General features: G+C 42.0%; 1 protein-coding gene across 1 annotated transcript; it reads right to left on the bottom strand.

The window, feature by feature from the left end:
* Positions 1 to 5,498: 5,498 nt before the first annotated feature.
* On the bottom strand, positions 5,499 to 26,189 carry Havcr2 (hepatitis A virus cellular receptor 2). Its single transcript, XM_036198375.1, has 7 exons — positions 26,087 to 26,189; positions 24,521 to 24,859; positions 22,779 to 22,883; positions 13,193 to 13,233; positions 10,882 to 11,008; positions 7,111 to 7,147; positions 5,499 to 6,153 (listed from the first exon to the last, which is right to left on the bottom strand). Exons 1-7 carry the CDS (start codon positions 26,139 to 26,141, stop codon positions 5,973 to 5,975), a joined length of 885 nt encoding a protein of 294 aa, XP_036054268.1. The 5' UTR covers positions 26,142 to 26,189; the 3' UTR covers positions 5,499 to 5,972.

Raw genomic sequence — 26,189 nt, 5'->3', positions numbered from 1 at the left:
TAGCTGACAGTGCTTTTCCCACTGAGCTAGTCTAAGTGACATTTATTTAAAACAGCACTAGACACGGCTAACACAGGACACAGAGGAATACTTCTGACTCACGATTCCTCTTTGCACAGGTCTCCCACTGAAAAGCAACTGAAACCTAAGCCTTCCTCAGCCTTGAGGACCTCTAGATAAAATGGTCACCTTCCCCCTGCTCTCCCCTACTTCTCAACTGAAACCCAGAAACATGGTGGATCTCAGAACAGCTACTCTAGAGCTCCCCAGAAGGATCCAGACCATTTGCCTAAAATTCTGGGGATATAGCTGGGTTCTGCTCTATTTCTATAAGTCACTTTGGGAGTAGGCATGAGGGCCATTTGAGCTCCAAATCCTATTTTTGTTTGACAGTGATGTTGGACGTTGCTGGAAGTAGCATTATACAATGATTACATTTCTCGAACTCAAGTCAGAAGCTTAGAAATGAAACTATTATAAGTTGTATAGTGTTTCCATAAATCTCAACAAACTATTTCCACAAGCATATGCTATATTTATTTTAAAGGAGCGGGGAATGATTCACATCAGTTGACTTGCTGTTACCAGGAGAACTGTCCAACAGCTTACAACTTCTGTCTTAGGAATTACAAATTTATTAAATCATAGGCAGGGAAACCTCCCTTCTAAGAACCTGTGTGGTCTAATAAGAAATGCCTATGCACTTGTAAGGGCAAGCTTCTCTCTCTCTCTCTCTCTCTCTCTCTCTCTCTCTCTCTCTCTCTCTCTCTCTCTCTCTGACACAGAGTCAGCCAAGGCTGGTTCTGATCTTTCTTCATACCCTGGAATATACTAAGGGTGACCTTGAGTGTCTCATCTTCTGGCCTTCATCTTTATGCTGGGATCCAGAAGTGTTCCACCATCCCCCACAATGCAGTGCTGGCACTCAGCACAGGGTTCGAGCATAGTCAGCAAGTACCAACTGGGCTACAACCTCCTTGATTTTTAAAATTATTTGTTTGTTTGTTTGTTTATTGGTGTGTGTGTGTGTGTGTGTGTGTGTGTGTGTGTGTATGTGTATGTGCGCACACACCAGCTCATGTGTGGTGATTGTGTCTATGCACATGAGTGAAGGCTAGAAGACATCTTTGGATGACCATCTCTATCCCTCTCCACTTGTTCTTTTGAGGCAGGGTCTTTCCAAGAATTTGGGTCTCAAATTTGCTCTGCTATGCTGAAAACCAGCAAGGCCAGGTGATTCCCCTCCCTACACACACACACACACACACACACACACACACACACACACACACACATACACACACACTTTAGAGATGGGGTTATAGACATGTACAAGACACTCAGCTTGTTACATGGATGATGGGTTCTGAAAAAATGTGTTTAACTGTTGAGACATCTCGCCAGCCTTTGATTTCTTGTTTCTGCTTTATTTTTGTTTTGGTTTTGAGATGAAACCTCATGCATCCTAGACAGGCTTGAACTTGCTGTAAGCTTTGAACTTTAAAAAAAAATATGGTTGTGTGGTGTATATGATGAGCATGTGTGAGTGTAGGCTCATGTATGCTACAGTATAAATGTAGAAGTCAGAGGACAACTTTCAGAAATCCATTCTCCTCTTTCACCATGGATTTCAGGAATTAAAGTCAAGTAGACAGAGGCTTGGGGATCCAACTCAAGTAATCAGGCTTGCTCTGAACCATTTCATCAGCTTTTTTCCCCTTGTGTGTGTTATTTTGTTACTCATTTTTAATTTGGTTGCCCTCCCCCCCCTCTCTCTGTCTCTGTCTCTCTCTGTCTCTGTCTCTCTCTGTCTCTCTGTCTCTCTCTCTCTCTCTCTCTCTCTCTTTCTCTCTCTCGTTTATTTCTATATATTTATTTACTTTATTTTTTCATATTACTGTGAACTGGATTTTGTGTTACATTTTTAAAGCTTTATTTGTGGTGTGGTTATGGGTGGGTGTGGGTGTGCATACATACACACTTGTATGCAGTGCATGTGCCTACAGGCTCATATACTAAGACTAGAATGGGGAGTCGCGTGTCTCCTCTATTACTATTTCCTTGATGCAGCATCTCTCTCTGAACACAAGCACATGGAATGGTCTCAGACACATTTAGGGTAGGTCTTCCACCTCAACTAATGCAAACTAGAAAATACCTCATGGACACAGCCAGAGATTTGTCTCCAAGATGATCTTAGACCCTGTCAAGTTAGCAATCAATATAAATAATCACACAGTATAATCAGCCATTCTTCTATTTCCCAGCCATCCTCTTGTCTCTGACCCTCCCCAGTAGGGTTCCTGGCATACAGTAGACTCCTGTCTTACTCACAGGTGCTGAGTTCTAATCTCCAGTCCTCATGACTGCACAGCAACCACTCAACCACTGGGCCATCTCTCCACCTCGTCCTTTTGAAGGCTTTAAGCTCCTCTTTGCCATTTCCTGGGTCCCTTATACTATCTCCTTTGGCCCCCTCATTTTCTTCTGTGTCACCCACCAACTCCATCCCAAATACTTAATTTTAAGTGACTACAAGTCTAAAACCAAGGGTTCTAATTCCAGTTTGCTGCAACCTTCTGCTGATTCTGGCTTTGACCTGTTTTCTTTGATGAGGAGAGGAAACAGGAGAACATTGCTATAATCCTTAATTTAACTTTTATAAAGAAAGGAAAACAGAAAACAAAAAATATTGAAATTTTTAGTAAGTATGTAAAAGGAAAAACTGAAATACCATGTGGTATAATTATTGACTTGGTTCTTTATTTATTTTCCATATGCAATATATATATATATATATATATATATATATATATATATATATATATATATTTCTAGCACATTCTTTCTTGACTTAAAAATGTAGCATTATCTTCTGGAGGCAGTACAAACTCTGTGGTAGAGATTTTGGTTGTGTTTTCTGCTGTTCTGAGAAACTAAACATTATCCTGCAGGAAGTAGTTACTAATAAAGATCTCTTGAATCTTTATTAGTAATTTATTAGAATCTTGAAGGATATGATCCTTCCTCCTGTCACATCAACCAGACATTAGACAAGGCCAGAAATGTGATTCATTCTATTGTCCCAGTACCAAAGTGTGTAGTTAGAGTTTTCCTGCCTGGCCCAGTCAGGACAAATCTCTCTTACCTGCCAGTCTCACAGTTGCTCAGACCCAACCAAGAAAGCACACGGAAACTTATATTGCTTACAAACTGTATGGCTGTGGCAGGCTTCTTGTTATCTACTTCTTCTATCTTAAATTAACCCATTTCTGTTAGTCTATACTTTGCCACATGGCTTGTGGCTTACCAGTGTCTTTACACGTTGCTTCTCATGGTGGCAGCTGGCGGTGTCTCTCTCCAGCCTTCTACTTCCCAGAATTCTCTACTCTCTTGTCCCGCCTATACTTCCTGCCTGGCCACTGGCCAATCAGAACTTTATTTACACAGAGCAATATCCACAGCAAAAGTGCCTGAACATTACAACCACTTGAAAGTGTTTGTTACTGGGCAAGGTAGACCCAGCACTCGGGGAAAAGGCAGGAGGATTAGGAGTTCAGGCCCATCCTGGTGAGTTCAAGGTCAGACTGGGATATATGAGCCCTTATCTCAAAAACCCATAGCCAAAAGCACAAGGCCTCAGCAAAGCTACCTGGTTCTTTTTTTTTATACCATAGCCATACCATGTGTATTAGTTAGTTTTCCAGTTGCTATGACAAAATCCATGACGAAAGTCTCTTTAAAAGGGAAGAGTTTATTTTGACTTATAAGTTAAGAGGACATGGTCTATGGTGGTGGGGAGACATGGGAGTAGGCACAAGAATGTGCCAGTCACATTGCAATGGCAGTCAGCAAGCAGAAAGAGATGAATGCCAGTGCTAAACCTGCTTCTCTTTTCATGCATTTCAAGATACCAGCCCACGGAACGGCCCACCCACATGTAGAGTGGGTCTTCCCACCTCAACCAACATAATCTAGAAAATGCCTCACAAATTTGGCCAGAGATTCATCTTCAAGGTTATTTTAGATCCTGTCAAGTTAGAAATTGATAGAAACTGTCACACCATGTCATCAACTATTCCCCATTGATGTAAAAAGTCCTCAGCAAATACTAACACAGTGATCATCTTTGTATACATGCTCTTGCTTAAACATTTGCTTTGTCCAATAATACTGATGGAGGAAACCATTCATCCAGTTTAAATATGCTCAAAGTCCTTCCCAGGACAGTCTTATAACTTTCAAACATTTGTGACTAGTTTCCTCACCTACATGAGGAGCCATTACCTCGCATTGATTTTTGCCAGCTGGTCTCTCTTCCATACCCACCTAAGAAAGCCAGTACCTCTCATAACTAGCTACATGCAGCCTAAACACCACAATTCATACAAGAAAACATTGCACAAACAGGCAGATGCCTGTGACCCCACTGACAAATGTCTTCTGATCTACACAGGAGCTCCCCAATGCAGAAATCTTCTGACAAAGCTATCTTTCTGCTCATTTAATTTTTTTCACTCTGGGCTGTTTAATTAGGTCCTGTTACATATGGGGACCAGCACAGACCAAGACACTGAGCAATCATAGTAAGACAAAATTGACGGCCACCAGCATTTGGTTTGGTGACCACTGTCCTTGTACCAAAGGATCTAAGGCTGACTACACAGACCGCTGCTGGGCCACTGTCTTCTCTCAATCAGGAAACAAAATGTGTGTCCCAGTCACTGGTTCTTCTTCTGCGGAAAACACAGCTCCAGCTTCCTCTATGAATGGAGAAGTTGTCATAGGCAGTTCCCTTTGAGCACAACAGGCAAGGTGGGACTTTGGCAAAGAGAGTTTCCTTTTACAGTCACAGGCCAGTGAGGGGCACTTTGTTTTTGTGAAAGAAGGTCTGGCTGTGTAGCACAGGATGCTCATAAACTCTCCATGCTCCTGCATGCTTCTGAGTGATGCAGTTAATTACAGGTCTGCACCATCATGCCCCCACTCAGAAGCAGTCTTAACGGAGGCAGAGGAGAGTCATGTAGAGATACACATAACACAGAGACAGCAGGCCCAGAGAGAACCTTCACTGCTGTTTAGGCCTCTTCTGATCCTTCCTTCCTTCCTTTATTTCTTTCATGTGTGACCACATATGTGTGTGTGCAGGTATGTTCACATGTGTGTGTGGAGACCAGAGGACAACCTCCATTGTTTTTCCTCAGGAACACAGTCCACCTTATTTTGAGACAGGGGCTCTCAGTGATTTGGAACTCACCAACTAGGCAACCAACCCCAGAGATGTGCTTTGTCACCACCCACTCATCTCTGAGTTTACAGACACACGCTAGCATGTCCATATGAGTGCTGGGGATCAAATTCAGGTTCCTCATGCTTACACAACAAGCACTTCACCCTCTGACCTTCATGGTGTGTTTGCTTGGGTTTTTTTTTTTTCCTCTTTTGTTTTTAAGACCAAGTCTCATCATCATAGCCCAGGGTGGCCTTGAACTCACGCTCTTCCTTCATCAGCCTCCCAAGTTATGTAATTATAGGCATGTGCCACCTGATTCTTTCTTAGTCTTTCAAGGTCAGAAATCTCTAGAAAAAACAGTGGGCAGTTTAGATTGCCTGCATTAACAAAGACCTGTACCTATCTATCTTAGCCTAATATCCCCCTTTTGTGGACACACCACAATCCTAAATGTCCAGGTGCTCCAGAGATCTCAGACTAAGCATGCCTAATGTATCAAGGCACACCTGAGCTTCAACATCCATGTCTCTGGGCTGGGAGATCCTTTCCCTGAAACTTGGAGGTTATGATGCATTTCAACATAGCATAGTGAGCTAATTATCCCTAGAAAACAGGAACACTTTTTCTCAGTGGCCGTGGACAGAACCTCCAAAACTTTTCGGGTGACATAGTGTTCAAAAAGGAAGCTACCAAAGTCAAAAATGAAGGAGAGCCTTAAGCAGTGACAGTCCAGACATGGTCAGGACGGCTGCCCACCGCTGACAGACGGCTGCCCACCGCTGACGTAGCAGTAGTACTCATTGGAATTCTCTGTTTCATATATGTTCTCCTCGATGGTATAGACGTTTTCCTCTGATCGATTTCTGCCTGCTCCTTCATTCGCTATCCCCACAGGAGGGAGGTTGGCCAGTGTGATGAGGCTGTGAAAATACAATGCTGGAGTTAATAGGAGAATTCCCCAGACAACAGAGAATAAATAGTGTTAAAAGAGCAGTCTTCACTGATGACAGCAGCCATTGACACTCACGACCCTCCCCTGGATGCTCACGGAAAGAAACTCAGGTGGTAATTTGGGGAACAATTAAGGACATGTAATTACTCTTACTTTTCCTAGGTATGTAAACCAGATTCCCTATTCTTAGGAGCTGTCGGCTGAAGTCTCTGATGTGTCGAGATGCCTGCAATCTACTTCCAAGTGTCGAGAGAAACCCCTGTGCTTACTGAGAACTGGACAGCACAGGTGTTCAAGTGTCAAACAGGAGTTGAAGGTCAAGTGTTTTAATGTCCCGTGTACTGTTGTTTCAACCCTCTGTGAGCTCCAACAGTTTGAAAACAAAGAGAAAAGTGTGAATGTGGTACAGACACAATCAGAATTGAGTTGGAAGTCTGTGTTTCTTCCCAACATCATGACCGGGGTGAACTTGTTTAGTCTTTCTGTTTGTTTGTTTGTGGTTGGTTGCTCATTTGGTTGGGGTTTTAAATGTGTTTTAGTACTATCTTACAAAATATGGGTTTCACAACAACCTTTTCATAACTATATATTCTATACTTTCTGTTTGTTTGTTTGTTTTGTTGTTTTCCTCTCTCTCTCATTTTCTCTCATTTTGGTAATACCATGAAAACAGTAAACAATCAGTTAAAGGTTCAGTTCCCTGGATATTAGAGATAAACAAGTATTTGTTAGTAATAAGAAGGCAAACTATACACCTTAGCTTTAGACCTATGTGCACAAGGGCAACTGGTGGATTTTCATTTCTTAAACAAAGAAAGACTAACCTAAGATTCCAAAGCTCCAAGTAAGAACTTGTCAGAGGAAGAATAAAATTATAAGATAGTAGAGGTCCCCAATACCTTTTTCCTTCTTCCAATGTTCTTACCTTGAAGTCTGTAACTTCTTTTTCTTATAAGAATTCCCTAGATAAAAGTGGAAGAAAAACCAATTAATGCTTTTCTAAGATAATTCAAAATAAGAAATAAAATGGACTGAATGGAAATTGGACTGGCTTGGTGAAATTTGGTCTTGCCTTAGAACAAAAGAAGTCAACCTACCGATGATGCCTTAGGACTATGTTAAAAATAATAATGTGGAGCTCTTACTTAGCAAATATTATTATGAGGATTATCCTGTGTGTATTGCAGTTTGGTAGGCACCAAGGGCACACACAGGGGGTTGTGAGCTCTGACTCCATGAAGCATGCATCCTAGTGAGGAAAAAAAGAAGGAAGGAAGGAAGAATGGAGGAAGGGAAGGAGGAAAGGAAGGACAGAAAAATAATTTCAAGTTGCACTGAATTATAAAAGGAAACCAGCAGCATATTAAACCAAAACTAAAGATGGTTAGGGGAGCATGTTAGGACATGACTTTTGAGGTCTGTTCTAAAGAAAAGAATGAGTCACCTATGTCAAGAACTAGGGGAAATATTACAGGAACAGAGACTCCTCGGCAAAGATCTGAGTTGGTGTCAAAACCAAAACCAAGACTAGAACAAGAGAGTTTCCCCCAATAAAATCTAAGAGGTAAACTGAGGCTGGGTCCCAAAAACCTTTTCAGTTATTATCCTGTAATTCCAGCCCTCAGGATGTGGCAGTAGGAGGAACAAGAGGTCAAGGCAAGCCTGCAATACAGGAGGTCCGTGTCAACAAAACAAACCAACAAAACAACAACAAAACTAATTTGGGTGGTATGAGACAGGAAGACCTGTAGGATGTCACAGTACAATCTGACCTGGATACTGTGTGGAGAACTGATTAGAAAGAGAAATAAAAAAAAAATCACCAAGCAAGATCCAGAATAATGAAGCAATCTTAGATATATTTTGTGCAAAGATTGCGACTGGAGTTGATTACATATTAAGATGTTGAAAAGAGAGGATTCTGGGATGACGTCTACATTTCTGGCAGAAGCAACCGTATAGACAGACAATGAAATATTGGAGACGTCCAGGACCTGACAGTTGGGTCCTGTGGGTGGACCTTGTTTCTCACATATGAATATATGAACTTCAAAGTGGAGCTATCAACTAGACAGAGAGGCAAGCTGCATCAATATTTTAAGAGTTGGAAAGATTAAAGAGAATATGTAAGTGCACGGAAAATATGTTAAAAAGTAGAAGGTTTACAAAGAGAAAAAGGCCAAATCCTGAGGAACTTCAGCTGCTAAACACCAGGCAGAAGAGGAAATGTCTAAATAAAGGGAGGACTGGCCAATCAAATACAATGAATGGTGTTTCCAAAGCTAAGAGAAGACATTTTAGAACAAAGTATGGAGTCTACTTGGGACATTATTGTAGTGAATAGCCATCCCAGCATTGGCCTGGAAGTTCCAACCCCCATTGAGGCTTCGGTAATGGTCACGCCCACAAGGCAGGGCGGAGGAGGAAGCAGAAGATGAAGGATCGGGAAGAGGTGACTCTCTTGATTCCCGGACTCTGGACGCTGGAGGTAGACCGAGCAGAGTTCTCCAGAGAACAGGGCCAGACTGCACTATACCCTTGCCAGAGCCTGTAACCTACCCCTTCATTTGTAAGTACCCCACAAAATAAACCTCCCTTTTAACTACGTGGAGTGGCCTTAATAATTTCACCAATACATTATTGCAGAAAGACTAGCCACAATAAAGACAAAGCTATCCGTGACCATTAGTAAAATGGAAGGAATTTGGGACTGACTAAAATTGTATCTGTGGTACTTTAAGGACAGATGTGAGATTGACAGTTTAGAATAAAAACATAAATGAAGGGTTGAAGACATGGCAGAGCAAACAGACCTTTCATATTTCCTTACTGAGAGAGGGTTGAAGGAGGTTAAGCTGTAGTGAAGCATGGGTGGCCATCTAAGTCAGTTGACAGTCCACTCGAAAGGCAGGAAAATTCTAACTACATACCTCCTTATCTTTTACATACATTATAAAAGTGCCTAATTTCTAGGTATTGGAAAAACTCAAAAAGTAGTACATGTTATTATTTCTCCTGTCATCATTTAATGGCTTCTAGATTTCATGTTCAGGTGATCAGTTCCCAATGTTTACTGCAGTCTCTGGACAAGCTCATGTGAGTGTATATGGGTTGTTTCTTTCTTGGAAAAACCCATTTACCAAAAAGTGAAGGAAAACAACCTGGAGAAGTAAGGTTAATTTCAATCACTATATCCATCAATTAACTGTATGAATTTTGACAAATTACTTAACATGTCAGTATGCTGGTTGCCCAGCCAGATATCAATTGTACCTAGTGTATTTTATATTGTATATCATAGTTATAGAACCTAACCTCCTTAAAGTCCTTGGCAACTTCAGTTCACAGTCATCCTGGTTTTTCTCAAATGGTCCCAGCTTTACCAATGGAAGTTCCGTATTTTAGGAACTTCCTTCATTCTTGTGAAAATCTGAGACAGCTGATGACCTTACATAGATAGTCCCTGTTGTGTGTTAAGCAGAAAAGCTGTTATAATTACACTCTGGTTCAATGCTTTCTTCTCTGCTCTCAGAGAAAAGAGAATACATCACAACTATGAAAGAGTGGAAGGCTTCAGGCTGATGAGAACATTTGGATCTTTAATGTGGCAATGACCAAGCACAATGACCAAACAGAAAAAAAAAAAACATAAAACCTTTTTCCCCTGAGACAGCCCACCCTGGCCTGGAACTCAACTGTATAGCTGAGGATGACCTTGAACTTCTGATCCTCCTGCTTCTACCTCCAGAGAGTTCTGGGATCACAAAACTTACAGTATGTCACCACACCTACTTTTATGGGACTCTGGGGTTTCCCTCATGCTACAAAAGTACTTTAACAACTGCATTACATGCCCAGACCCCAAGTTGTCCATTTAAATATAGACAAATAACTATGTGTGCTGATCACTGTGAGGAAAAAGCCCAGTTCTGGAATCCCAGGCCTGGTTCAGTGTTAAAGAGAGGTGCCTGAGTAAGCACCAGGGAAATCCACACAGAGAGAGGTTGTGTTGATGGGTTTCCTAATAAGCATGGGCATATTTATAATTTAATAAATAGAGCAGCTTTTTCTGTTAATTAGAGAGAGACAGAGAGGGGATGACGGGGAGATGGGAAGAGATCGGGGAGGGGGAGGGATGGAAGGTACCCAAATGCTTCAGCCCACATGTGGAGGCCAGAGGACAATCTGAGGGAAGAAATCTGTTATCTTCTCCCACCATGTGGGTCCCTGGGATAGAACTCAGGGCATCAAGGCTTATGACAGGCACCTTAACCCACTAAGCCATCCCATCAGCCCCAAGATTAGTTTTTGTACCCAAAGATAGCCAATTCTGGTTGTCTGCTGCACCTGAAGATCTAGCCTCATAGCTTGCTCACAGTGAGACTTGGAGAACTCAGCTGCTCTCAGCAAAGCTTTACTTTCCTCTGCCCTAGACTGGGAAGGAACAGTACTGCCTAGTTTATAACTGATGATGACTAAGATGTCTGTAAAACATTTAGCATTGTATCTGCCTGACACCCAGAAACTTCAAATGATTGCCAGTTATCAGAACAGGCAACGAATGGAGAGACAAAGGTGTCTTGTCTAACCACCTTCAGGTTTACTTAAAAGGTTGTATTTCTATTTAGGTTTGCCCTTGTTCCTATAGTAACTGTTATTTATCAGAAAGAAAAAGAAGCAAAATCCAGCAACTTACATTTAAGAATTAAAACACCAAAGATAAGTGCCAGGGCCAGCCCGGCAGAGACTCCGACTCCGATGTAGACAGCGGTTCTGATGGTTTCTCTGGAGTCCTTCATTTCATCAGACCATGTGGAAATTTGCTGGGGGCAAAGAAAACAGAAGTCAAGCTTGAGATGTCAGGATTTTGTCAGATGCTCAGCAAGTCTCATGATTCAAGAGGAAGACTACTCCTTTTTAGGGTCTCTCAGGATTGCAGGAATGATGACGCCCCCCTACCTCCTCTCCTTGATCTGTCTCTTTCTAGAGTAGCCTCAGCCACAAAAGGAGTGAAATGTGTTAGCTTAATATGTGTAGTTAACAAGGAAATAAAAGACTCCCTCCAGTGCTGTGGGTGTAGAAGTCATCCTTTATCCCACCTGCCCCCATCCCTACAGAGGCTTTAGAGTGGAACCCACTGCTTCAAAATTGTGTGTCCACAGGAAGGGAGTTTTGGAGTGGTCCACATTCACAGTCTTTCAGGGAGACCTCCATTCACACAGAAAAGCAGTGTTGTAAGAGCCAAGACTTTGTAACCACACAGTCGTGGGTTCAAATCTCACATCCCTAAGAGCTCAGTGACCCTACGGAGTTATAGAGAAAATTAGCACAAAGCCGGTTTCTCAACGAACACTCAGTCAGTGTTCTGCTGTTTCTCTCATTTCTCATCCTTCTACTTCTAAAATATAAGTCTACATTCCACCTTCTAAGACAACAATAGTAAAGACACCGGTCATGGTGGAGAACATCCATAATCCCAGCACTCGGGAGGCTCAGGCTGGAAAGTAGGAAAATTGAGGTCCTCCTGGACTACATATCAAGACCCTATTTAAAAAAAAACTCATGCATGTTTGGGAAGCACTAATTAGACTCAGTATGTTATGACCAAGAAGAGACATGGACCTGGGAGGAGGCATGAGGGGTAACTAGGAGGAGTTAGAGGGGGATTAATGAGTATTATTGAAACACTGTATCCTTGTACAAAATAATCTAAGAATAAACAAAAACTACATTTAAAAACAATACAACCATAAACAATGGACCCAATAGATCTCAGAGGTTAAACCATCCATTTAATCACTACACATTAGATCTGTGAAAGCAGGATTCCTGTGTACAAAGCACTATGTGCTAAGCACTTGTGTGCAACAGAAGTTCTTAGATGTGCTCTCTATCTCAAGAGGGGAGAGACAAGCTCACAAGATGTCAGGCACTGACTGTGAGCACACAAATAAGAGATTGAATTAAATGAATGTGGGCCTCTAGACACGGTTCTATAGAGTTGTTTTTATTATTCTTGTCTATTCATTATTGGTATGTGTGTGCATGTGTGTACATGTACAACCATACCATGGTATATGGCACAGCCATGGTGACCAGAGGACAACTGTCAGGAATTGATTCTTCTTCCTCCAGGAGTTCTAAGAGTCACCCTCGGGTAGTTGGGCTGTGTGGCAAGTGCCTTTACCCACTGAGAAATCTCAGTGTCCAGTCATTAAACTTGCTACTGCTGGCTGGCTTTTTAGTGTGTTTTTTTCCTGTCTAATTCAGTACATAATAGTTCAGAATGCAAATTCCTGCCTCTGGGTATTCCTGAGTGGTGTCTTTTTACATAAAAATGGATTTAAAAAAACTAAAAAATATAAAGCCAGGCGGTGGTGGCACATACCTTTAATCCCAGCACTTAGGAGGCAGAGGCAGGCAAATCTCTGTGAGTTCAAGGCCAGCCTGGGCTACAGGGTGAGTTCCAGGATAGTCTCCAAAGCTACACAGAGAAACCCTGTCTCAAAAAAAAAAAAAAAAAAAACCAAAGACAAACAAAAAAACAAAAGAAAAGAAAGAGAAACTACAAAATATAATCTGGGCATCCCAGCACTGTGGAAGAGGAGTTGGAAGATTGGGAGTTCAAGACTATCCTTAGCTACACAGTAAGTTTAAGACCAGCCTGGGCTACATGACACCTTGTCTCAAAACCACAACAAAATTGAAGTGGAAAACCTGAAAAGAGAGTCACGGAACCTTCCACAGTGACACATAGTAGTGACATTTGCAGAGAGGTGAATGCCCCCTTCTTCTTAGTGGTTTTCCACACTTAGCATATGCCAGAAATCTTACAACTCATGTCCCACTTCCATCAGTAACTGGCCTATGCGCTCAGACCCCCATTATCAACACACGCAAGCCACAGAGTGTGAGGTCAAGGAGGGTAAGGCTTTCTTATAAAAGGGGTGTCATGGAGGAAGTCCACAGCCAAGCACCATGGTAGCATGCACATCAGAGTTACTTACTGTTGGGGTTCCATCATGGAGGGTCCCCAGAGTCTGTGTCTCTGTCACACACACAAAGGGGAGGAAGCAGACAATAGTTAAGAATGTTTTAAACGCCAAATCAAAGAAAAGAATTAAACACACTAGTAATCCTGTTTACTACTAATTCATCTCCATATGCTCCACTATAATTAGAAGACCAACAAAAGGCACTGGGTGCATACAAACCAATCTCAGGGCTATGTCCTTTCACATAGATAATGAACTCCACTTTCTGTTAGGTCTTCAGTCCAGGACAAAAGGGTGAGGTGCCCATTTAACACACCAAAGTTGACCTGGCTGCCAGGTTCTCCCAGCATCCCTCAGTCCCTCAGTTACAAGGTAAGGCAGGCAGACACCCTCCAACCCCCCCCCCCCCCACACACACACACCCTGAACTCTCTAGCTCAGGAGCTGGGCTGCCCTTCCCTATATAATCCAGCCATTTTGACTATGCTGGTCCTTTTTTACCCTTTACCCTCCTGGCCTCTGGTTTCCTGGTCTGCTGGCTTTCCCCTCTTCCCGCCCCTTTCTCCTAACATGGCCTTGCTCAGGGTATGTTCACTCTGGATTCTCCCAGATGTCTCTGCCTCTGGCTATGCTCTCCTTCATATCTACAATAAACCTTCTCCTCCACCATACCTAGGAGCAGCCATGTCCTCCTTTTATTTCTTTTTTTCATTCATTACCAATGTTGTAAGAAATGGAGACTCGGGTCTGGAATTTTTCCCCCCCAGAGGCCTAATGAGTGATTCAGCAATCCAGTAACACTGATAATGTTCAGTCATATTCTAATCAGACTTTCAAAGACACAAAACTCCTGAAAAAGTTTAACAATTATTCATTGCCAGGATATTTAGTTGCTCTCAAATGAAAACGATTGCTACAGTTTCCCAGGACTCAGGCATGTTGTCACTTTGAATGAACTATCTCATTCAGTATGGAAAAGAACCGTCCTAAAATACACAAACTCGGGGAAAGTGAGTGACCGAGTGATGAATTCATCAGCTCTGAGTAATGAATGGGTCACTGAAGAAACTGGGAGGGAAGTTAACAAATCCCTCCAACTGAATGAAAATATAGCGTCACCTGCAGACTATAATGATGGTCACAGTTCTAAGAGGGAAGCTTTAGCTATGTAAAGACTTACATGTTGCATGAATCTTAAAATGTCTTATTAATAAATATTAATAAAAGAGACACAAAGCCAGTAGCCAGATATTGGGGTGAATGCTAGAAGATCAGAGAGGCAGAACCAGCCACAGCTACCTCGCCTTGCCAGTTCCTCAGCTGATCCTGTTTCTTCAGATTGAAAGTCTCTGAATCTCAGCTGAATTGCTGCTAAAAGTCTTAAAAGCTTAACTAGGCTTCAGTTCCTCTGTCCTCACGCCTTAAATACCTTTCTGCTTCCTGCCATCACTTCCTGGGATTAAAGGCTCTTGTTACCATACCTAGCTGTTTCCAGTATGGTTTTGAACTCAGAGATCCAGATGGATCTCTGTCTCTGGAATACTAGGATTAAAGGCATGTGTACCACAATTTCCTGGCCTCTATATCTATTGGCTGTTCTGTTCTCTGACCCCAGATAAGTTTATTATGCTGCACAATATTTTGGGGAACACAATATCACCACACTTACATTTAAAAAAATCAGAGAAACCTCAGGTAATAACTTAATAATGTGCCTCAAAGTCTTAGAAGAACAAGAACAATTAAACCCTAAAATAGCATATGGAAACAATAGACATTAGAGTAGAAATTAATGAGATAGAATCAAAAGGTCCAGGACAAAGAATCAATAGAAAGATGGACAAAATCAGTAAACTCTTGGCCAAATCCACCAAAAGAGAGAAAAAAGACCCAAATACATAAAATTAGAGATGGAAAGGGAAACATTACAACAGCTAAAAATGGCATTTAGAAAGTCAATATGGCCTACTTAGACACATATTCCACCAAATCAAACATCTAAAAGAATGGATTTGTTTCCAAACACATAGAAGCTACCCAAATTAAACTGAGAAAATTGAAACAACCTCAGATTTTTAACAAAAATGAAATTGAAGCAACAATTTTTAAAAGTCTTCCAACTAAATAGAGCCTAGATGTTTTCACAGCTAAATTCCACCAGACCTTAAAACTACAACAACAACAACAAAAACCTACCACCATGTTCTTCACATTATTTCATGAATTATAAATGGAAGGAATGTGTAGTTGGGCAGCAGTGGCACACATCTTTAATCCCAGCACTTGGGAGGCAGAGCCAGGAGGATCTCTGTGAGTTTGAGACCAGCCTGGTCTACAGAGTGAGATCCAGGACAGGCACCAAAATGACACAGAGAAACCCTGTCTTTAAAAACCAACCAAATAAATAAATGATAGATAGATAGATAGGTAGATAGATAGATAGATAGATAGGTAGATAGATAGATAGATGGATGGATGGATGGATGGATGGATGGATGGATGGATGGATAGATGATAGATAGATAGATAGATAGATAGATAGATAGATAGATAGATAGATAAAATGGAAGGAATGCTGTCAAGCTCATTGCATAGAGCCAATGTTGGTTTGTATGATACCCAAACCAGAAAAAGACATAACAACAAAAGGTCAATCTTCCTGATGAAAATTTGTACAAAAAAAATTATCAGTAAAATATCTGCAAACCTTCCAGGCCAGCCAGTCATGGCAACACAGTGAAATCTTGTCTCAAAAACAATAATAATAAACAACTAGCAAACCAAATTCAATAATTATATAAAGATCTTGTATCATGATCAAAATGTCTTCATCAACAGAAGCAGAAATGGTTCAGCATATGCAAATCAATAATTGTAGTAATTCACAGAAATAGCTTAAATGGCTTCTCTGAACTTTTAGCTAAGATTGAGTATAGTACATTGTGGACAATGGAGGAAGCCCTGAGTGAACGTGTGTTAACATGGGTGTAGATGTAACCGTCTTGTTAAATAAAAAACACAGATATAAGGTAGGTGCCTTGCCCAATGTGAAGCTACAGCAAGAGCAACAGGACATCACGGGCTCTTCAGAAGCCAGCCTCGAGACCCTTCATTGTGTTTTGAAATCATTATTATTTTGATTCCACAAAACAAGGACCTTGTACAACAGAGAGAAAAGACAGAGCAGCAGTGAAGGGTAAGGTTTTCAGCTCTCAGCTATTGCTCTGACCTCTTGGCTTTTAACTCTGCAATTGGCTCTGTTTCTTATTTAACAAGACCGTTACATTTACACATGGGTTGGGCCATGTCAAGGGCTCCAATACCTCAGTCCCATGGGAGTAACAAAGCCTTCCCTCAGGGATGACTAAGCCTTCCTCGGGGACCCAAGTATGAACACTGATAGTGTGTTTGGAAAATGTCCACCAGAGCTTTCTCCCTGCCTGATGTTCACAGCCCGAAGAGTGCTCCTCTCCAGAGCTTGTGCCTACAGAGACCAGTGAAACTTGTAACCCCACCTCCCTGCTCAACTCTGTGTAATCAACATGCTGGGCTTCCCAGGTGCCGAGACTTCTCCAGCCAAGAACCCAGTCTACCCAATTCCAGCTTTTCAGTGTGTCTATGTGTTTGTCATCTCTTTACTTCCTCTCCGCTTCAGGAAGGTCAAGTCCCTGGAGCTGTGCAAAGATGTGGCAGTACATAGAGAGTTTCAAGAGCAGAAATCAGGTGGTGATTTTAGTGGACGCAGGAAGGGCCAGTGACAAAGTTTAACATGGCTTTAGGAGAAAACAAGTTGAGAAGAAACAAGGACCGGAAGGAACACGGCTCGACATGGGGCCGTAGAAGGGGCTGCTCAAGTCGTAGGAGTACCTGCCTAGCTTTTACAGAAACCCCATGTTTGATCACCAGCACTGCACAAATCAAACGGGATGGCCCATGCCTGTGATCCCAGAACCCAGGAGTCAGGAGTTCAAGGTCATCTCTGACTATTCAGCAAGCTAGAGAATAGCCTGGGCTACCTGTGGCTCTGTTTCAGAAGAAAACTTTGAGAAGGAGCACACCTCAATATAAAGTTTATATACAACAAACCCTGTAGCCAACATTGTAATAAACTGGGGAAAACTCAACTTTCAGCTAAAATCAGGAACTAGACAAGGGTGTCTACTCTCTCCACTCTTTTTTTTTTTTTTTTGAGCAGAGGACCAAGCTAAATCTCCAACCCCTTACTCTCTCCATTCTCACTCAATATAATTTTTGAAGTCTTAGCTAGGACAATAACAGAAAGAAACAAAAGGGATTCAAATAGAAAATGGAGGCAAAGTGTTTCTATTTGCAGATGACACAATAGTGTATGTAGGAAATACTAAAACTGGACCAGAAACCTCTTAGAGTTGATGCTTTCAGCAAGCAGGAGGCACATAATCACTATACAAAACTCACGGCTTTCTTATATGCCAACAATAGACACAATGAGAAAGAAGTCAGGAAAAAAATCCACTAACAATAGCTGCAAAAAATAAAATACCGTTGGGTGTGGTGGCACACACCTTCTACTCCAGCATTTGGAAGACAGAGGTAGATCGATCTCTGAGGGTTAGAGGCTAACACAGTCTATACTGTGAGTTCCAGGACTGCTAGGGCTACATAGTATGACAGTGTCTTTAAAATAATAATAATAATAATAATAATAATAATAATAATAATAATAATACAGGGGCTGGAGAGATGACTCAGTGGTTAAGAGCACTTGCAGCTCTTGCAGAGGAACCAGGTTTGGTTACCAGAACCCACGAGGTGACTCACAATCTCCCATAACTCTAGTTCAAAGCATCTGAAGCCCTCATATAGATCTGGGGACACCAGATAAGCAAGCAGTGCACCTACAGACATGCCAGCAAAGCACTTACACACATAAAATAAACATAAATAAACCTTAAAAAAAAACTAAGATAAAATACCTACGACTAAACCTTACCAAGGAAGCAAAAGAGCTCTCTAATCAACATTTTAAAAGAAATTGAAGCCGGGTGTAGGTGGCACACGCCTTTAATCCCAGCACTCAGGAGGCAGAGGCAGGCGAATCTTTGTGAGTTTGAGGCCAGCCTGGTCTCCAAAGCGAGTTCCAGGAAAGGTACAAAACCCCAGAATACAGAAAGACTTCTCATAGATCAGCAGAAGTAATGTGAAAATATCTATCTTACAAAAAACAGTGTACACATGCAATCCCCACCAAAATCCTAATGACCATTCCTCTCAGAAATGGGAAAAAGAATTCTCAAACTCATGAAGACCTCTAAAAGAACAACAATCCTGAACTCAAGTTGCTGACAGAGACCTGGTGACGACAAGCAGCCGTGGACTGCCATGGAACAGACAGGTAGCTCAACTGAATAGGACGGAGATTGCAGACAGCCAGCCAGCTACAGACACCTGCTTTTTTTTTTTTTTTTTTTTTTTTGACAAACATGTGAAAAGACAAAATTACATATTTACTTTTCATTCAGTACAGAAATCAATTCAACACGGGTCGAAGAACTTAATATGAGAAGTGAATCTTCAAAACTTCCAGGGTAATACTTCTCGATACCAGCGTAGACAAACTTTTCTCAAAAGGACCCCAGTCACAGTAATAACACCAAGAACTGACAGGTGAGATTGCCCGAATTAGAAAGCTTCTATAATGAAGAGACAGCCTACAGAAAGAGAGAAATATCTTTGCTAGCTACATAATTCAGAGGATTAATATCTAGAACATATAAAAAAGAAAACTTCAAAAACTGAATACCAACAGAACAAACAACTGAACAAAAAATGGGTAAAATAACCCCCCTACTCACCCAGGAAAACAAATATCATGTTTTCTCTTTTCAGTGGACCCTGGACTGCATATAAATGCTATTTTGGTTTGAGTAAGAAATTTCCCCTGTGCTTGGTCCCTAGTCAGTGGTGACATTTTGGGGGAGAATATTGGAACCTTTAGGAGGTGAAGCCTTGCTAGAGGGAGTATGTCACTCTGTCTCTGTCTCTCAATCTCTCTCCGTCTCTCTGTCTGTCTTTCTCTAGTGTACTGATAAAGTGATCTCTCTATTTACTGATCCCGCTATCATGCCTTCTGAGCATTATGAACTCTATGCCTTGGGAACTTCAAACTGAAATAAATCCTTTCTCCCCCAAAGTGCTTTCAGCCAGTGTTTTGTCCTCAGAGCAGAAAAGTGAGAACAGACAGATAAAACCACTTATGCACACAGAATGAAACAGAGGTGAGATTATATTGTGAAAGAAGTGAACTAATGGGGGTGGGGAGGAGAGGGGGGGAATGAAGAATGAATATTGTCGGAACAGACAACCCTCCTGGAGCAAAACTGTCCTGAGGAAACCTGATCTACATACAATGAATAGAAGCCAACCAAAACTTAAAGTTAAAAAAAAAGAAGTAAAACAAACATTCTAAAGAGGAGACACTGTTAGTCATTTTGGATAACAGAAGAAACAGACACTAAGAGTCACACCCTGCTTCCTGAGTGAGACTGCCTTCCCATGTAAGCTCGCACGGCTTTAAAGACGCTCTCATAACTTCAAGTTCCTCTACAACTTCAACCAGCAATGTTCCCACCAGGAAGAGATTCACAGAGCTCATCTGCCGGCCACCGTCTCTCCTTTGAGTGAATTTACTTCTTCATCTGCTCATCTGGCTGATGGCTGTACTAACTGACACCAGGTAGAGGGGACAGGGCCACAAGCAAGACAGGAGCAGGAGGAGAGCCTGTGGACACTGCAATGTGAGGACAAACAGATGTCAGCTTCCTGAAAACTAAGGAAACCCACTCATTTGGCTGTCTGAGTCAGACTGTGAAAAGCCAGTCACATTCCTGAACCCTCAAAATCGAAACTCTTCAAGATGCAGAAAGGCTTTCAGCAAATCCAAGCCTGACTGACTATGGCTTAAATATTGCAAAGACAGTCTCGGCTTAAAATTATTTAGGGAAAAAAAAAAACTCCAGTTTGTTTTCATCACTTGGAAACAATTAAGCCTGAAAACCACAGAGCGGAACTTCGAAGTAAACAGGAATCTTCACCACATGCAACACTTGAAATGGAAACCTCACTTCTGCTTCTCCATCATTCAGTTCTTGAGTTCTTGGTCTAAGTGACTGGACTGACTTGTTCTCTCTCTTTCTCTCTCTCTCTCTCTCTCTCTCTCTCTCTCTCTCTCTCTCTCTCTCTCTCTCTCTCTCCATCTCTTGATGTCTCCTCCTCTCTCTGTGTCTCTCTCTTCCTTTTTGAGATTGTGTCTCAAGTATTCCAGGTTGCCCTCAAACCCGACCTATAGCCAGGGTGACCTTGAACTTCTGATCCTCCTACCTCTTCCTCATGAATGCTGGAATCGCAGGCCTATGGCATCATACTTGATTTATGTGGCATTTTGGATAAAATTCAGGCCTTCCATGGCTAGACAGACTGCCACTTAAGCTATAACTCCAGCTCTGACCTCTTTACTTCTTTCCCATTTTGTTTTGCTGTAAACAAGAACAAGAGATGACCGTAATGTTGTTTTCTGTTTTTCTTGGGGAACCAAAGATTGCACTAGAGCTTAGTCAGCAGGAAGGAGGGACAACATGGTCATGAATGTCTACAGATGCCACAGTTACTGTCTACTTGGCACCGAGGTGCCAAGGATGGCTCTGAGCACTACGACTCTTTGAATCATTTCTTGGTTTGATTTGTTGTTTTTTGGGAGTGTGGGGTGGGGGGAATGGGTTTTTGTTTTGTTTTGTTTTGTTTCTTCTTTTGGCAGAGTCCCTCTCTATATAGCCCTGGCTGTCCTGGAACTTGCTATGTAGATCAAGTTGGCATGGAATTTACAAAGACCCTTCTGCCTCTGCCTCCCAAGTGCTGGAATTAAAGGCATGTGCCATCATGCCTAACCCCAATCTTAATCATATATATATACCACTATTTTGCCATTTTCAGGTGAAGAAACAGAGTTTTATTTTATTTTATCTTAATGTGCATGTGTGTGTGCAAGTGTGTGTATGTGTGTGTGTTTGTGTGTATGTGCCCATGGGCATGCTATGCTGTACATATGGAGGTCACAGGACAATCTGTGGGAGTTCCTTCTCTATCATTTAGGAACCTGGGATCCAACTCAGGTTGACAGCCTTGGTGGCAAGGGGTTTTACCTACTGCACTAACACACCAACCCAGAAACAGGATTTTAGAGAAGAACTCTGCCCGTGACACATGAAACCTAAACTTCAGAGAACGGTGGCAACACTACTCAGTTCAGAATTGGCCAGAAGAGTTGGATTTAGGACCCGGTTTACTCTCGCTGCAGGACCCAACCATTTTCTCATTCTGCCTTATGGCCGTATTGACAGAGTTGGTGACAGGTGCTAATGTACACTGAGAACACACTGTGACCAGGCACTGGACTAACCATTCTGGACCCATTTTCTTATTGAAATCCTTGAAGTTGTAGCCTTTGAGATGTCTGACATAATGAGATGAGACTTAACCTATTTTTCTCTCCCCTTAAAGAAAAATAAAAAGAGCTTTATAGAGTTTAAGAGCAGAAGTAAGATGAGATTAACCTCCCTGATCAGTGTGTCCTAAGGTCAGCTTCTTCTGTCCTATTTGTCCTCTGGGACAGCTTCCAACCTTGACCTTAGGAAGAATTCAGCTCCTTCTTATGTAGCTGAAATCTGAGAAAGCTGATGGCCTACATTCAGCTAGAAAGGGCCCTGATTTCACGTAATCAATCTGTTAGCCCTGAATATAAGCAACAGTGCTAGCCCAGAGTAAATCAGAAAATAATGAAGACAATAACCAATTACACTAAGTTTATTTAATATTTAACTAAAATAGAATCATTTCTGATTAAAAGTTTTTAAATCAAATTTTAAGTAAGGGTCAGCAAAATGACCCACATATAATGGCACTTCCCTGAGACCTTAGTCCAATCCCCTCATCTCATACAGTGCAAGGAGAGAGCAGGTGCCTCCAAGTTTCTCTCTTACCTCTACATGCCATCCATGGCACATGACCACACACACACACACACACACACACACACACACACACACACACACAGAGAGAGAGAGAGAGAGAGAGAGAGAGAGAGAGAGAGAGAGATTAATTTATTTAAATGAAATAAAATTAAAACTTTTTAAGTACGTTGAAGCCTTTGTTGGCTGTGAGCCTTAGCCTGCAATAGCTGAACCATCTCCAGCCCCAAATGACTATCTTTCTAAATGAAATGATGGCTATAGTGGATATTTCTCTTTCTTTGTATAGCAAAATCTGTGGATATCCAAAGTAATTTCTCCATGGGGAGAGGGGATGTCATTTCCTGAGACAGGAAATCCAGAGGCCTCCGTGCCATGCCCGTTGGACAGAAGAGGAAGCAGAGTTCCAGGAAATTGAAAGGCCTTGACCCAGGTTACTTGGCTAGTTTGTGACTTATCCAGAATCCTACCAGGGGCCAACATTTCTAGCCACCACTTTACTCACCTCAAATAATATCTCAAGTGTAAAAAGTGATTTTCTTAGCTATTTATTATGTTCAAAACTCTGTGAACTGACATACAAGCTAAACACATACCCCTGTGCTCATGTCTCCATCGGAAGCCATCTCTCTTGGTGGTTAGGGTTCTTGGAGAAGTTGTAGCAGGGTCTCCATGAGCAGTTGTAGGCAGGGTGAATTTGGCTTGAGTCGGAAAAGAATATTAAGGATCAGGATTTTCTTTTTCACATTTATTTATTGGGGAATGGGAACGTGCAGGTCAGAGAACAACTATTGGGAGTCTGTTCTTTCCTTTAACCACATGTGTTGCAAAGACAAAGCTCAGGTACATTAGGCTTGACAATGAGTTTACCCACTGAGCCCTCTCACCTGCCCAGGAATAAGGCTTTATGTGAGGGAATCCACAGGGCAACAGAGAACACATCAAAGATGGGAAATGAAGAGACAGGTGGCCTCGCCTTCAAACCTACATGGACACAGTCACAGAGAGGATAGCACACACTTCAGATGTGTAACCATGGCCGGATGTGGTTGTCAGCCTAATTAGTGATGGAGGTCACACTAAAGCTCTGCATAAACATCAGCCAGCAGAATCCTTTCAGTGGCCTATGTGGTGGTTAACTATATTTACAGCTGAAGAGGCCACACATTTGAAATAATGTTCCAATATTACACAATTAGTAAGGAGAATTGATTGGAACTCTGCTCCATATGACCACAACTTTTGTGCTCTAAAATCTTTTGATTTGTGTGGTGCTGGGGAGTCAAACTTGGGCTTTTTTGCTGAGCTATATACTTAACCCTATCCAGTATAAACATTAAAACACAAGAACATGCACATATACACCTTCTTAACACACACATACAACCCAGTGGTCCATATTCCTGATTACCTGAAGTAGATTTCTGTGGGAAAAAAAATCAGAATCCATCTCCAGATATGGTAATGCCTCTGGCTTGTAGGTGGGGCCAAGGCACCAAAAGGAGGTGGAAAGATTGAAAGAGTCAGAGGTGGTATATGGCTCCAAGGAAACAGTCTTCCAAACTAAACAGGACCACTGCACATATGAGCTCACAGGGACAATGACAGTGCTCACACACAGGACATACATAGACTCAAACCAGACAAAATTCCAGCACTGAGAGAGGAAGTGGACACAGAGTCCCACTCCTAACTAAGAACCCATTTGCAATTGATAACAGCTGAGAAAGGGAAAAAATCCAGTTTTCTCCAATGGAGTGTCACTGGGTATACCGGCCACACTCAAGAGCAGGCCCTTTGCCCAGTAGTTGGCTAACACAAACAGACTCCATTTGACATTATGCACTTTTTTTGTTTGATATTTTTCATTTTATTGGTTTTACTTATCTGCGCTCTCTCTCTCTCTCTCTCTCTCTCTCTCTCTCTCTCTCTCTCTCTCTGTGTGTGTGTGTTTAAGAGACAGAAAGAACATGAAGTTGTGTGGGTAGGAAGGTGGGGAGAATCTGGTAAGATTTGGAGGAAGGGAAAGAATATGATCAAAATATATCATATGAAAAAATTAAAATGAAAAATAATAATGAAAATAGTTTCCATGTGGACTAATAATCAGACAGGGTCTTGAACCTCTCTCTAGCTTTTCCTCCCCTTCTCTAGACTGCATCCTTAAGTATGAAAACACATCACTGGCCTTCACAGGTGAGGTCTCTTCATCCCAGTTCTTCCTACCCCACCCCAGGACTAGGGAAGTCAGAGATGATAATAATCCATATGTTTATTATGATATCATGACCCATGGGTGATTCTTACAGACAAAGAGGACATGGAAAGGTCCACTCACCTGGTGTGATGACTAGTTCCAGGTTTAATTTTTGATCATTCCCTGGACCAGGGAATTGTACCCTGCAGCAGTAGGTCCCATGGTCATCTACAGTCACATTCTCTATGGTCAGGGACACATCTCCTTTGTAGAAATTCCCCTTTAGCTGGTACCTGCTGGATTTCTGATGTGTCACCTTTCTTTCATCAGTGCGGAGCACCCAATTGGCACACTGTGACCAAGGACAAGGTCCCTTGCCCCAGCACACAGGTACAGGTGTCCTAGAGCTAGGTAGAATGTAGCTGCAGGGCAGATATGCATTCTTACCGACCTCCACTTCAAATTTTTCTTCCAAAGACCCTACACAGAGAGGGAAGAACGGCAAGATGGTGAGGAGGAGCGTCCATTTCTGTTGGTAATGCCTCACAGAATAAAAGAGGAAACTCTGGCTGCCCTGTTGGGAGGAGGATTGACTGTGCCAATGAGTCTCTGACTTCAGAGGCAGCAGAAGCAGCAGAAGAGAGTCCCGTTCAAACACTTACTATGATTGCACATGTCTCTAATCCGGGAACTGGCAGATAGAGACAGGAAGATCTGAATTAGAGACCAGACTGAACTACAGAGCAAGTTCTAGGCTAGCCTGAGTGATGCAATCATCTCTCAAAAAACAAATTGAAAGACCAATAAGTGATGACTTATACCTTTAATCCCTGTACTGAGGAGTCGGTGGCAGAGCTGCAGTGAGTTTGAGGCCAGCCTGGGGGACCTGTGCTCAGTCTCTAAAATGTCTGCCTCCATTGGTCTGAGGTGGAACATGGGAACTTGCATTTCTCTCCATTCCCATGTGTTGTGGGCTCTTAATCCCCCCTCCCCCACACACACATTTTTGAGCCCTCAAAGAATCGTGAACAGTTTTTTGAAGGTAAAATAACCTGGGCTAATGGAGTCAATACTCAGAAAAATGGGAATTGTTGGCCAGGAAAATGGCCCACTCATCTGTGCTAGCTGTCTGCTCATCAGCAAAGGAAAAGTAACTCTCTCTCTCTCTCTCTCTCTCTCTCTCTCTCTCTCTCTCTGTCTGTCTCTCTCTCAAATAAAAGCTCTGACAAAACAAAACTAGTAGCTTGCATATTTGAAACTCCTCATATGTTATATTGATGTTTAAAATAAATTCCTTTCTAATAACACACACATCTGAATGATAATCTATTCAAACCACATGAAAGGTACATGGAAGCTGGATACCCTCTACCAACTCTTCCCATTCCCCCGGCCCCACTCCTGGAGCCTAACACTAAAAAATGTGCACACACTGCCGTTCCCTGGCAATGCTTGCACACGTAACTGTGCACCTTGATTTTCTCTGTGGCCTTGTGATTGCCAGCATCTATATCATGTTGTTCAATTAGGCTTCCTGCTTGTATCATGGATATGTCAAATTTACTTACCCAGTCTCCCATGGTTGACATTTAGGTTGTTTCTAAACATATGCTATTACAAATAGCATCACTACACCCATCTTGTATCGCTATCTATCCCTCTGTGAAATAATCTTTCTCCAACTGAGAAGTACCGGCCAGTACTTACTTATAAGTAGTAGTAGCAGCAGCAGCAGGACACAGTTGAAAGTAAGAGGTGACATTAGTACTTGGCAGGGAAAATCAAAGGCCAGCTCTGTATAAGCTCAGCT

The sequence above is a fragment of the Onychomys torridus genome, chromosome 8, assembly GCF_903995425.1.
Source record: "Onychomys torridus chromosome 8, mOncTor1.1, whole genome shotgun sequence".
NCBI classification, from domain to species: domain Eukaryota; kingdom Metazoa; phylum Chordata; class Mammalia; order Rodentia; family Cricetidae; genus Onychomys; species Onychomys torridus.
The sequence above is the reverse complement of the archived record's forward strand: the minus strand, read 5'-3'. Positions and strand labels throughout refer to the sequence as shown.